Source organism: Notothenia coriiceps, unplaced genomic scaffold, assembly GCF_000735185.1.
Source record: "Notothenia coriiceps isolate Sejong01 unplaced genomic scaffold, NC01 NC01_scaffold00034543, whole genome shotgun sequence".
Taxonomy (NCBI): Eukaryota; Metazoa; Chordata; class Actinopteri; order Perciformes; family Nototheniidae; genus Notothenia; species Notothenia coriiceps.
The window spans coordinates 318,511-332,317 of NW_011367244.1; the positions used below are offsets into that span (position 1 = coordinate 318,511).

The following is a 13,807-nucleotide window of genomic DNA, read 5'->3' on the forward strand; positions in this document are numbered from 1 at the left end:
CACACACACACACACACACACACACACACACACACACACACACACACACACACACACACACACACACACACACACACACACACACACACACACGAGGATAGGAATTCAGCGGTGATGCAGGGGGACTGTCACTCTCAGACATGTCACCTCTTCCTCTAACGCTGAAAGGCCATGCGGATAATGGAATTCTGTTCCTCTGGGAGTGTGAAGCTCTGCCTTTATCGGAAAGCTTGGAAGATAGTTATTCTCCATGGAGTTTGCTTTGCTACAGTAAGAAATCTGCCAGGTGCAGCACTGCCTCCAGTTTACTAAACACTGTAATGCGCACAAATAACTTGCTTCACTGAGGTTATGAATATTTATGAGATTCGCATCATTAAATATTCAGAACCTGGTATCAAGTTCTGGTAAAGAACATTACTGTAGCTGCAAGAAATCAAGGCACGTGTAATTCATTAACTGACAAATTATTATTCATGCGTCCTGTAAGAGCTTCGCAACACTGCAACTAGATGTCATATATATATGATAGGCATTTATACGGGTTTGTTTCTGGATTAAATTGCAGCAGCATTTGTTTAATTTGAAAAGTGATTAGTTTTCATTTAAATGGTTCACATTACAGTTTATTGTAATGTTGTTATAAAGTCACAATTTTCCTCAGGAGCTCAGCAAAAACAACAACTGCTGATGATGATGATTTATTGAAAGCACTATTTCAACCAACACCACCTCGCTACACCGAAGCATTATACAGCGTTTTTAAGCAATTGGCTAATTACTTTATAGTTTTGTTTATTTTTTTCTTTGGACCTAGAACAAGCGGTTAAAGATTTAAAAAAATCATAAAAATAATTGTGATAAGAGCAAGAAATATAAGATAAAATGCGTAAAAAAACAACTATCTTTTGCCCATTTAGAACCCAAAAAGCAGGGAATATGGACTTTAAAACTGGACCGGCTGAAAAGGAGCAGCTCATTATGATCGCGGCACATGAGATGTTTTTATTCCTTCACTCCCACTCCTCATATTCTCCATGTCCCTTCGGTCTCTCTCATTAGTATTATTTAACATCTCACTCTGATACTCGGGGGTGTGAAACCTGGCGTCTGGCAGCCTGTCAGATCTGCCACTTCTCATTGTGCCTCAACACTTCATTAAGCTGCACACTTCCTCAAAGGAGTAGAAACTCACGCAGGGAAGGAGAGCTTTGAGGCAGAGAATATACAAGACAGCATGATGATGGTTTGACAAAAGTCTAGAAGGGAAAATCTATGCTCCGGTTTCTAGACTTTAACTACAGAAATTATGGATCTTAAAGCTCTTGTTCTGGATGACTGTATTGATTGTTGTGCCGATGTATTGATGTAACTGCAAGATAATCTGCAGTATAAAACCTCTTTCAGGTGTGCACAATTAGTTTGTATCATTGAGGCTAACAATAAATGCTAACACGTTGCAGTTCCAGTGGAAACAATCTGTTCTCTTTTAGCTGATTTGGCAGAATTTTCATTTAATTTCACCATCGACACCGACCAATCAATAACATGATATGCTTTCTCTTGAATGTATAGGTATCAGATCATATCGAATCTCCAATGAGGCTATTAATGATCGGACACATTTAAATATGTGTTACTTTAACAGGACATAGTACTAGGATTGTTTATAGAGAGACTTGGTTATATAGCTAATGATATATAAACTAGTTTCAATAAATTAATTGGCCCTATTAAAACTTAAGAAATGTAATTTGCAAGTACAATGAACGCCTCTAGCAAGGTGTCAATTTGTGGGAAAATACCATTTTTAACTACATCCGGTTAAAAACAATCACTTATGTAAACAGGAATTAATTTCAGCACCTCAGGCTGTTACTTCCTGACATAAAATGTAATGGGGCAAACCACAAACTCACCAGCAGAACACTTAAATTGTCCTAACAGCGTTTCTTTAGTGCTAAAATGTTGTATTCACACAATAAAATATGGACTTTTACTATAACCGTAACCATAAAATATACGTATCCTCTTACTGTGATCGATAAAGTACTGCTGTATAAATAAATATAAATATAATATATTATATATATACAGTATATGAGTAAGGCACTTAGCCCTCGGTTACTCCAAGGAGAATGTCCCTGTAATTGTAAATCGCTTTGGAATAAGGCGTCTGCTAAATGCCTGAATTGTAAATTGTAAATTATATTTTTGGGAGAATAAACCCCACAGATCCTCAACTCCGATGTGTTTCACTCATTAACAACGCGACACAGAGCAACAAGATCGTTGTCTACAGTAGCCATGAACTTGCATGTATTATCTTATTTGAGGGGGGGGTGGATGCGGGGGTAGCAGTTCCAGCAGAGAGCCCCAAACTTTCTTTTCCCTGGCCACATCAACCAGCTCTGACTGGGGGATCCCAAGGTGCTCCCAGGCCAGCGAAGAGATATAATCCCTCCACCTGGTCCTAGGTCTACCCCTTGGTCTCCTCCCAGCTGGACGTGCCTGGAACACCTCCCTAGGGAGGCGCCCAGGTGGCATCCTAATTAGGTGCCCGAACCACCTCAACTGGCTCCTTTCGACGCAAAGGAAATACCATATTGCCTTTAATGTTCTTCCTTTAATCATATTACCAAGCTAACCTATGTTGAGTCTACATATCTACATAACGTATTTTCTTGTAAGTGCTTTTTTAAAGACTAAATCATTATTATTGTACACACAATCTGCATACCTACCTGCCCACATGACCAGGACCACCACGATGATGATCATCTCTCCTGTTTGTAGATGTCGGGACTTATCCAGGCCCTGCACAGTGGGGTCATCTAGAGAGACCACAGGAAGGACATTTGTAGTCAACACACACTCCAAGGTCTAACTACTGAATACTGAGGACTGAACATTTTGACCTTTCCTTAATTGATACAACAAAGAACAACATACATTGGACATTGAAATGCAAAAACATCACACACAATAACACATAAGTCTTGACATAGTGTCAGTAAAAACTAACTACCCTTCACAAGTCAAGAGATACTTCTCTGGATTTTCTGATAAGACCACCCTGTCAATTAGCACCGGTAAAAGTTGACACGCCCTTCATTTCTCATGATTTTTATGCCATTTAACAAAAAACGTAGTCAGAAAAATGTGCTGGGCATTACCACAAATCAATCCTGTAGCATTAATCCTCCTTTAAGTGGATTGACTATGGGCCTTTTTCCACTCTGAAAACTATCTCTTAACCCGCATGGATGGAACTCTTCCAGAGCACCACTCTTCCCTATTGCTTCTTTCAGTGAATCAAGTCGTCAGGAAACTGGGCCGGAAACTGTCAGCTCTCTTGGCGTGATGGCTGCTACAAAGTGGGGTCAATTACTTCCATCTTGGTTGTGTGCATGGGAAACGTAAATGAAGAAAGGGAAGGTGTAGAGTTTAAAATAGCCTCAAATCATTGTGTCTTTGTTGACTGTGGGTCATTGAACTCTTGAAGAACAACGTATGTCAGGACAATCAATGTAAGTTCTTGTAGCTTACACACATATAGTTCTGGTTTATATGAATAATTTAGCAATTTTTTGATTAATTTTTTGGTATCATACAGACTTAAAGAACCGTAAGTTATACATTGCTGAATTTAGAGGGGATTTGCGCTCTACTACTGGGTCCATACTGTCTACATTTACAGTCATCAGTAAATAAAGGCATCTGCTGACTACCATAAAAGCAATAACACATTGTTTAAGCAAACTACTGAAATGCATAGATAAAACTACTCAGAGAAGGCTGTTTCATAGAGAATCTGCTGGTAGAAGGCTGTGTCAGTAATTAACCTTGAGGCTTTGGTATTCTCAAAGACCTTCCATCTAAACGTCTGCAAATGCCTTGTTAACTGTGTTCTAGTTTGTCTTTAAAGGGCAATTTCCATGAGCATTTTAATCTTAAACGCTAAAAATGAATGAGCTTGCACACGACAGAATGTAAAGAAGGAACAATTTGGATTAAATCCAATAAACAAACCATCAAAGCGTACACATACCTTGATGCTTAGTGGCATCGTAAACACACAGATGGCAGATAACATAAACTAAATGCTAATGCTACACCTTTGAGTCTGAGTTTCAGCGCTTTGGTTGAATATTGCTTATCCATGCCCTGCTGTTAATTAGTGGTTGCTTTTATTGACCCAATAGTGAAGGTGAATTGCTTCCCCTTTTAAGTGTGCAGGTATTACAAATGGCTCCTGACTGAAATGTTCAAAACAACTCAGCAATGAGCCCCCTGTGTTATCTATCAGCTAGCAGTGTGGGATGTGCTTCCAGCAGCATGTAGGCACACATTATGCCGGGTCAGGACTCAGCTCAGCACTAAGTACGACCTACGAGCTGCTCTCCACTTTATTATCCCACCTCTCTTTCTGTCAGAAGAACCTCACCCACTGAATTATAAACTGGCCCTGCACATATGAAAAGTAGATCATAGAGAAACCACTTGTATCAGGCTGTTTCAGTCATTCATTTGATCTTTGAGGCTTCTGCACATTTCCATCTGAACTTCGTGCTCTTGTTTACCGTGTTCCAGTTGATCTAATGATCCTTAATTTGAAAGACGTGCTGCTGACTGTGAAGCATGCTGATATTCACCATGTGCATATTTGATGTAATATACAAGCGAGCGATGGAACAGAATGATGACCTGAATAACATGTTGTGCTGCCGTATCGTACATATTTCATGTGGCATTGCTACCACACTCAGATATATGCTGTGATTCTCTGCTGTAGTCGGGAACGTATGGATTGTGAAGCCTTCGGTGCACTCAAAGAGTTTGTGTCGAGATAATTAGTTGACCTTCCTTCTGCTCACCCCAAATCCCAGGATGTTGTTTTGTGGCTGTTAACTGTGTCGGGAAGCCATGTAACAACACACTGGGGGGGCTGTACTGGTGTCATGATGATGAATCCTGTGATTTATTTTTGCATTATGTCTCCTAGAAACTGTGTTTTTAAAATAAAACATGCGTCTCCTCAGTAGATAAACAGTGTATCAAACATGTGAGTTCAACTACAGCTGAGTACAGTGCAGTATAATGTGAATTAATTTATGTTGTAAAATCCATATCAGTATGGTTGTTAAAATAATATGTACCAGGGAGCGTACTTTGTCTCAGTGCTGCTAATGGGGGAGCCTGGGTGTTTCTGACTCTCATCTTTTTGAAGTATCTCACAGTAATTGTGTCTGAGGGGAGTGCTTACCGAGGTAGATTTGACTGCTCAAGGCATGCATCCTTTGAAATGATTCTTTCTTTCTTTTTTCATCTCCTTTGTGAAACAGTTTGAGAGCAGGTGACAATCGCAGTGGCTTCATGTGGCTTGTTTGGGAATGTTTTATATAACTTATTTGGAGGTTTTCTGTGTTGACTGTGGCGTCACTCTTCATGCAAAAGAAGCTTGATAATGTAGTAGACACACAAATAGAAAATGCCCATTTACAAATATCTAACATTGTTAATCCCTTGTACTTCCATTATGCTGGAATTACTCCTCAGTAAAATACTTTTCAGTTTAGTTTGCAGAGGTTCATACAGAGCAATTGATTACTTTAATGGAATCCTAATAAACTGCAGACATATGACAACAATTGATCTTAAAAAGTCTCCTCCTCTGACCAAAGTGAGACATACGTCACTCTTGAAGGGCAATAAAGAACACAAATGTGGAAATGGAAAGATTTTAATCAGAGTATATATATATACTCTGATTAAAAGCTTTCCATGGAAATAATCAAATTGAAATAGACTTTGGAATTACATATTGATCCTCAGTAGCCTATTTAAATTCAAATGGGAATATATCTTGCCAGGAAATGCTTTATACGAAATAGATTGATTCTGAATCTGGCTCAGGCAAGTTGTACAGTCAGTTGCATATACTGATATATAATTACATTATCAAAGATAATTGCATTCAGGAAAAATATATAAGCATTATTGATTTATGGGTGTTATATCTATGGCTTTTTGGAATGCCTAGACTATGCTTCAAATCAATTTAGTTTCAATAGGAGGCACTTGGCTGTGAGATGCCGCAGCCAACTAGATTACAAATGCTTTTTAAGGAGCAATGGTCAGCGGCAGGATCCTGAATATAAAAAAGCTCCTATTAAATTAAGATGCACTAAGGTCTGGGAAAAGAAAGTTTGGGGCTCTCTGCTGGAACTGCTACCTCCGCGACCCGACCACGGATAAGCGGGAGAAGATGGATGGATGAAGGTTTATGACAAAGGCATAATGCTATCTTGGAAGGAAACATTGTAAACTTCCTTTCAGAGAGGGCAAAAGCTTTTTAAGAGAAAAGATGGAGGTTATAAAAGTATTGGAGGTGTCTCAAAAGAGATAATTACATTTGTGTATTTGATATAGCAAATGTTAATTTACAAAAGTATGTTTTCTGCTTGTTGTGGTTTTAAATAAAAACGCAAGTCCGCATACATTTGCATACATTATCAGAGTGAAAATATACAACAACACAGACCCTTAGATGAAAACTGAAGCCGAGTCATAAACCCGACACAAGAAATTTGATGTGATTGGACTTTGAAACTGGGACATGGGAAGTCAGCAGTGCAGGCATTATATTTATGGAAAGCTGACACTGTTGGCTTTTACATTTACCAAAACAAACTCCCACAAATGAAGCTCATGCACTGAGTGGGCTGTTTTCCTGACCCACTTGCATGACTGGTGGGGGCTACAAATTGTGATTAATGGTGCAAAGTGAAACCTTTTCCAAAAGTATAAGTGAAATATTGTTATTCTAAGCGCTTCATTCAGATATTCATGGTTAGTTTTATTTGTTTTTATTTTTATTATGGCAAATCATAATCTCGATTATTTGGGTCAATAATTGATATCACGATTATTAAAAACGATTATCCATTTACTTTGAAAACATCAATTTATTGGAGAAAAAAAATGTGAACAGTATGTTATTAACAGTTGATTACCCTTAACTTTAATTATAATTCAACTGAAAAACCAAGAAAAAAAAATTATTTAAAAAAAAAAGAAAAGTAATAATAATACAAAAAATAATCGTTTTATTTAGATTACGTTGTTTTCGTAATCGTTGCAAGCCATAATCGTAATTGCGATTAAAATACAATTAATTGAGCAGCCCTAGTGTACAGGCTCTTCAGCTGAGCTTGAGCCTGAATGTGTTTCTTTTTCTTTCACCGATGGAGCCAGCTCAATTTATGTTATCAACCCTGAATCAGCTAAAAAGGAAGACGTGTATGATTCACCTGCATCAGCACTTCCTATATTCATAACCTACAGTACACCACCCCATAATATAACACAAGCCAACATTGTTTGAAGTAGCAGGCCTGTTTCTAGAACGGTGCCAAACTCAAGCTGTCAGTGTTTAAACTGTTAATATATTTGGCTCATCCCATAATCATGGCTAAAGGAATGTAGAGAAGGGCTTTTCTCTGAAATGTAGCCTTCCCAACTGCTTATAACAGAGAGCCAATGGCTTTTTCTGACACTTTCCTCATCTGTGCCATGAAGAATTGAGAATTACTAACCCCTTTCTCCATTGGTCATGGTGTTCATATTTCCCTCCAGCCTATGAGCACAGACACTGAATCCAAAGTGCTTCAGAGTTTGTGTAATCTGATTAGTTCACCCCGAGTTATATAGAGTTGCTTGAATTCAGAGGAGTTGCCTGCAGCCATGCTTGAACAGTCTGTCAATAATGAAATGGTCTACAGGAGAAAATAGACCTGCGTGAGAGGAGGCTTTAGGTTACTTGCACTTTACTGTAGCTCATTTTCGATGGCAGGCCGCTTAAAAGCATTCAACAGCCAGAAGAGGCTTGAGCGCGAGAGCAGGAAAAGCATCTGTAATGAGTTGCTGCTGTGTTCGCCTCGGGGCGGAAAGCTTTATGTCGCGCAACAGAGTGAGGTGAAACACTCTGAAAAGATCGATGCAGTGACCTTTTGTGACCTTATCGATAATACTGCATTTTGACAAACTTTTATAGCATTTGATAGACTGAACCAACTCAATACCTGGCAGTTAAATGATATATGTTTGACATTGACATATCCCATGAAGACAAATGAATTGATCAAACTAACAAGTATTGCCTGTGTATCCGAAGAATGATATATATTATTCATCACGCCACGGAACTACAGTATTGTAGCGCAAAAGCATAAAAAGTCATTTGAAAAAAGAATACAGCCACTCCTGACACTGGGTGAAGTGTGTATGTCTTCAGTACAACAAACATTTAATTTGAAAGAAGTGCTTTTGTTGTGATATCTCAGTATAAGGAATACTTCTGAAGGAAAATGTCTTAAAGGAAATGGAAAATGTCTTCAAATTAGGCACAGTCATCAACATAGTCATGATAAACATGTATATAATCTGAAGGTCAAAGGTTGATCAACGTCACTGGTTGGCGGAGACTGTGTTAGTAGCATATCTAATGGATCTTATGGATAGCCTTTTAGTTTTGTTCGTAGTTTTTGAACAATAATAGAGTTCCGCTTTAAGGAACTATAAACTATATATGTGGCTACACAAACAATATGAGTTAGCAAGAAGGATTGATTGTTGGTTTTAGTGTTGTTAGAGGGTTTGAGGACGATATTAAAAAACATATGGCCAGCCTTAGCGTTTAACTTCAAAGAAAGGTTTTAGCACATGTGAAAACACGAGCCCCTACTCTTCTAACCATGTTTTATTATTATCCGACAGAAACACATTTATTCAAATGATCTTTGCAAGAGGCAAACAACCATATGCCACAGCTCCTTACCTTGGTTGGAGCCATTGGAGGGGAAGTGATCTGTCTTTTTGAGGGTTCGAAAATGGACCTTCTTGCTGGCTTGGCTCTCCCCATAAAGGCCGATTGACTGGACCTGGATGATGTAGTCTGTCTCCTCGTCCAAGTCCCAGAGGACACAAGAGCGGCTGGTGGTGTTGACTTCTCGAATGAATCGTTGCACGTGTCCTTCCTGCCTCTAGGGATACGAACAGGGATAAAGTACACCAAAGTAGATTGATCTTTTGAATAGATGCAGTAATCAATACAGTGTTGGTAATCAAGGTGAAGAAACAGTCCTGCAAATGGTCCCTAAGGAAGAAACCTTCGTAAAAATGCTAAAAACAATCATGTACCTCTTGATGGAGCCATGATAATGTGAGACGGAGGTTACCTACTGTACCAAAGTTTGCTGGAGAACGACATGCTGGGTGCTTATTATATTAACAGTTGGCAATTTAGTTTAGCCGTAAGGAGTCTTGACTGGGAATTATACATTTGCAGTCAATATTCTGAAAGCTTGTGACTCCAGGTACTTGCCGTCTAGACTAATCAGAGTCTCAGACTTTGTCTATGACCTTTCAGAAGGTTACTGGAGCAACAAAGACCCAAAGCTGTGAGAATGATACTCCTGTAGCATTATCTATGTGTGGCTCTAGGTCGAAGTCTCTTTAATGGCCCTGCTCGACTAAAAGACAGCTGTAAACTATGAGTAATGTAATTATTTACCACGATATACATCAATTTAAGATGCTTACCATGACAAACATCTGTGTGTTTGGGTCATTTTGGTGTTGTACACAGACCATCAGTCACACTAAGTGAAAGCAAAGTTAAAGAGTTGCATGATGCCTTAAAGCATAAACACAATTACATAAACATATGGTGTTCACCCATTCAGGGTTAACATTTATTGGTTTTCCTATATTAAGCCTATGAAATCGTTTTAGCCTCAGAATTGCAGTTTGGCGGCTTCACAAAGTGGCCCCCTGTTTTCTCTTGACAATTCGACCATGCCAAGTTTGATTCTGACTCCAAGCTTGAAGGCAATATTTAGTCATCCTTTCTGCATGCTAAGCAAAGCTTTACCCAAGAATACACACTGAGATGAAGACACATCTTCATTCATCTGCTTGTGCATATGTGCTGCATACTTACTCATTATGCTGGACAAACTCATGAAATATAGTGTTTGATGAGCATATAAAAACTCCTCCATGGACTTTGTGACTATATTATCATTTAATTGTCCGAGTAATATGTTTTCAGTCACTTATACCTATTTTAGCCGTACGTGTTTCACAGGCTGGCACGAACGATGACAGGGTGGGTTACAGATTCCAGGTGCACTTCTTCATACTCACTGCATGGTGTGCCAACAAAATTTAAACTGGACATGACAAAGGCTCAATGCCAAGTCACAAATCTAAAACTAATGCAATTTTCCCTAACGGCCCCTACACACGGCGGCGTGCGTTGAAGCTTGCCGGCGGGCATGTCTGACGCTCGACCAACAACCAATCACATGAATCTCCCGCCCCGGACACACAAGCAGCGGTTTGATTGGCTAGAGCTTGTACTTGCATATGATTCGATTGGCTGACGCTTCCGTCGAAGCTTCAAAAGTAGAACATTGCTCTTCTTTTGAAGCAAGCAACGCTACGCTTTGCTCCCACAATGCAGTTCGGCGAAGCGTGACGTCACCCCATTCAAAGTGAATGGACAGAAGCGTTGAAGCTTCAACGCAAGCCGCCGTGTGTAGGGGCCTTTATGGGGGGTTTTCTGCCAACCCGTCCATGTTTCGCCATATTCATAATACAAGTTTAGGACTTACCTGTTGTGAGATCGAAAAGCCGATTATTATATCTCCCTCTGGAACTTCCCAGGATACAGTTGCAGAGTCGGCTCGCAGATGCATGACGGACACATTAACAGGAGCCGGTGGCCGGTCTGACGGAAAGGAAAAATAAATAGACTTTCTGTTAATCCACCAGATATTACTGTAAATTATCCAAGCCATATGTGTCCACGCTGCACCTGGAAAGTCTTGGCACTGAACTCAACACTATAACCTGGCTGTATGTGTCATCATGGTACACTAACTGCTGGGTCTCATGTTATAAAAAGCTAAATATTCAATAGACCCAGTTATAAAGCACCTTTCTTTTCTTCCGACCACTCAAAGCGCATTAAAACACATATCAACATTGACCAATTACCACACAAGGTGCCAAACTGCTCTTCAGTATCTTATCTCATGTTCATTTATACAAACTCACACTCTAGCTTTGCCTTCGGGAGCAATTTGGGTTCACAATCTTTAAAAGCACATTACAACATGCAGATTGTAGCCGAGGTAAACTGACGATCTTCTGATAAGTTTTACCTCGTGAACCAAGCACTGGACTACAGTGAAGTTGCCTCTTTCATCTCCAGATACCAGCTTTACTGTTTACTGATCCTCTTAGACCAATAAACCATTGGGTTGACATTGAAAACTGTTTTCAAAGGCAGCCTCAGTGTGGCCACTCAAAACAACCCAATACTGTATCCGCTCCTCTGACCAAACAATAAGATGAGTCAATTCAAACACCTTCGTTAAGTCTCCTTGTTACTAGCTGTTATAATTGTCTGCTTGCATTTTAAATAAAACCTGCATCAATGTCTCATGTTTTATGTCCTTTATCTTAAACAGCCTTAGCCAAAGTAACCATGGTATCCATTTCATGTCCAACTCATTCAGGCATGGTTACGTTTCTACATTCTGGTACATTGCAACCATCTATCTTGATGTGGTTGCTATTGGAAACGTTGATTGCAAAGTGGGACTAAAGCCTGAGAAGCAAAGGCAGGAGCGCCTGAAGGTGACAGATCTAATAAAGCGCCCTATACGTTTTCACAGTCCCCTAACAATAGCTCAGATCAGAGGGACAGATGAAATGGGATTGGCCGTGCCGATGGGGACCTGGAGGCTGTCCTCGGGGTCTAATGGACTCTGTGTGTTGTCGCAGAAAGTGACTGGAGCAATGTTGAGAGGTTAACGTGAGTGGACAGGTCTTGAGATGTCAGATTTGTGAGAAATAATGAGAAATTAATAGGGGATCTTATGGGGATCGCATCAGATAAGACAAAGCTTGATACTTTAATGCTTTTCCTAATGAGTTGTAATTACAGTATCAGAGCTGCTCTGTAACTACCTGTAGTACGATTTTTATACGAAGCTTTCGGTAGCTAGTCAAGGGAATGTTAATTGACAGTTAGACCCTCCAGAAAAACGCGGGCAAAAATCCTTGATTATGCGGGCTAAATTCCTTGATTATGCGGGCTAAAATCCTTGATTATGCGATTAAACATGCAGGGTTTTTATGTGATTTTATGCGGTGAAATTGCGGGAAGTTGCGAAATATGCGGAAAGTTGCGGAATATGCTAAATATGCGGGAAAAAAGAATAACAATTTTTTAAAATATTGGGCTGTCTTATTTATTCTCTCTCAGAGAGAATAAATAAGACAGCCCAATATTTTAAAAAATTGTTATTCTTTTTTCCCGCATATTTAGCATATTCCGCAACTTTCCGCATATTTCGCAACTTNCAAACAACAAATAACGTGTTCCATTTTCACTCTACAGAGAGAAGCTCACGGGGCTTTCCTGAACCTGTGTCGAGAGCTGGAGTTAAATGGAACCTCAGATTTGCCTTCTTAATAGTTTGTTTGGGTCCCTCACTTCCGTTTAGCTTCTCATGCACTGATTCGCTAAGCTGAACAGCCAATCAAATGATTTATTTAGCCGACTGCCGGGTTTTCGGCCGAAAAGGCCCGATGGTGCAGGACACACCAATCTGAGTAGGGCATGTCGACGCCCATCGTCGGCCTGACGCCCACCAACGCCGATAATCGGCCTGGTGTGTCCGTGCCTTAAAGTGCTTTGACAATAAATACATAAAAAGATGTCATCTGTGGAAGCCGTAGTACTGTAAAAAGCACGACCAATCATCTGAGCCGACCCGGCTAAAATAACTGGATGGCCTACCTGCCTGTCAGCCTTCCATCTGTGCACAAACTTATCTGGTGCCCTCATTGGTCATGTGCGTGTTCGTGTGTGTTGGAGGAGGGGCTCTGTAAGGAAGTGGCAGATTTGTTCCGGTTGTGTATTTTCAAATTCTAGCGCACTCGAGCTGGTTTCTCCAAAATTACCTACCCCACCTTTAACTTGATTTGTTACTTCTATCAAATGTATTGTACATATTGTTTCCAATGAACGCAAATATAAAATCGATTAGTTCTGACACACAATGGTTTATTGAGCTTTAAAAACAGCATCACGAGTACCACCATTTCAAGCGAACAAAGCAAAATAGAGCTAGTGCTCTGTTATCAATTTCAACGCCATGTGTTATACAATTTGAAGAACAAAAGGGACAATATAATCTTTGGATTTACAAAATAAAACCAATAATTTGTCAAACCCGTTTTAACTGTCTTCCCTGAGGAATAAACATAGATCATTGCAACAAATGAAAAACTGTTTTTGGTTAAGCTAGAGAGTGACGCCCCCGATCACTTATTGAGAGGAGAGAGAGAAGTAACATAGATTTAGCAAATGAATGAGTGAAGACGGTCTTCATGGTTGAACTTGGGCTGAGCTTCATTTGCGTAAGACTAGAAAAAAAGTTAGGAATAACACAGAAAAACATCTTTGTTTTGTTAATTTACAGCTGTTACTCAATCTGGCAATTAAGGTCACTAGGGGCTGTTTAATCCATTATAATCCCAATTCCCAATCTCTATGAATAAATGTAATTACCCCAGTGTTTTCATGTGTTAGTTAATATTCAGCAGAGCAGATGGAAACAGCTAATGGCAGAGCGTGTGTAACCAGCTGCTACATAATACCCACGAGAAGCTTATTTATAGAGAAATATATGGAATTCACCCAAAGACCATTACGAGTTTATTCCTG

General features: G+C 39.7%; 1 protein-coding gene across 1 annotated transcript in view; it reads right to left on the minus strand.

Moving 5' to 3' along the window:
- Positions 1–10,795, minus strand: part of fndc4a (fibronectin type III domain containing 4a) — a gene marked incomplete at its 5' end in the record, with an annotated part of 19,274 nt that extends 8,479 nt beyond the window's left edge. The window contains 3 exons of the mRNA XM_010790707.1: positions 2,745–2,834; positions 8,840–9,044; positions 10,680–10,795. Of these exons, the coding sequence (XP_010789009.1) occupies positions 2,745–2,834; positions 8,840–9,044; positions 10,680–10,795 (411 nt within the window). The remainder of the gene's footprint in view (positions 1–2,744; positions 2,835–8,839; positions 9,045–10,679) is intronic.
- Between the last annotated feature and the right edge of the window lie 3,012 nt (positions 10,796–13,807).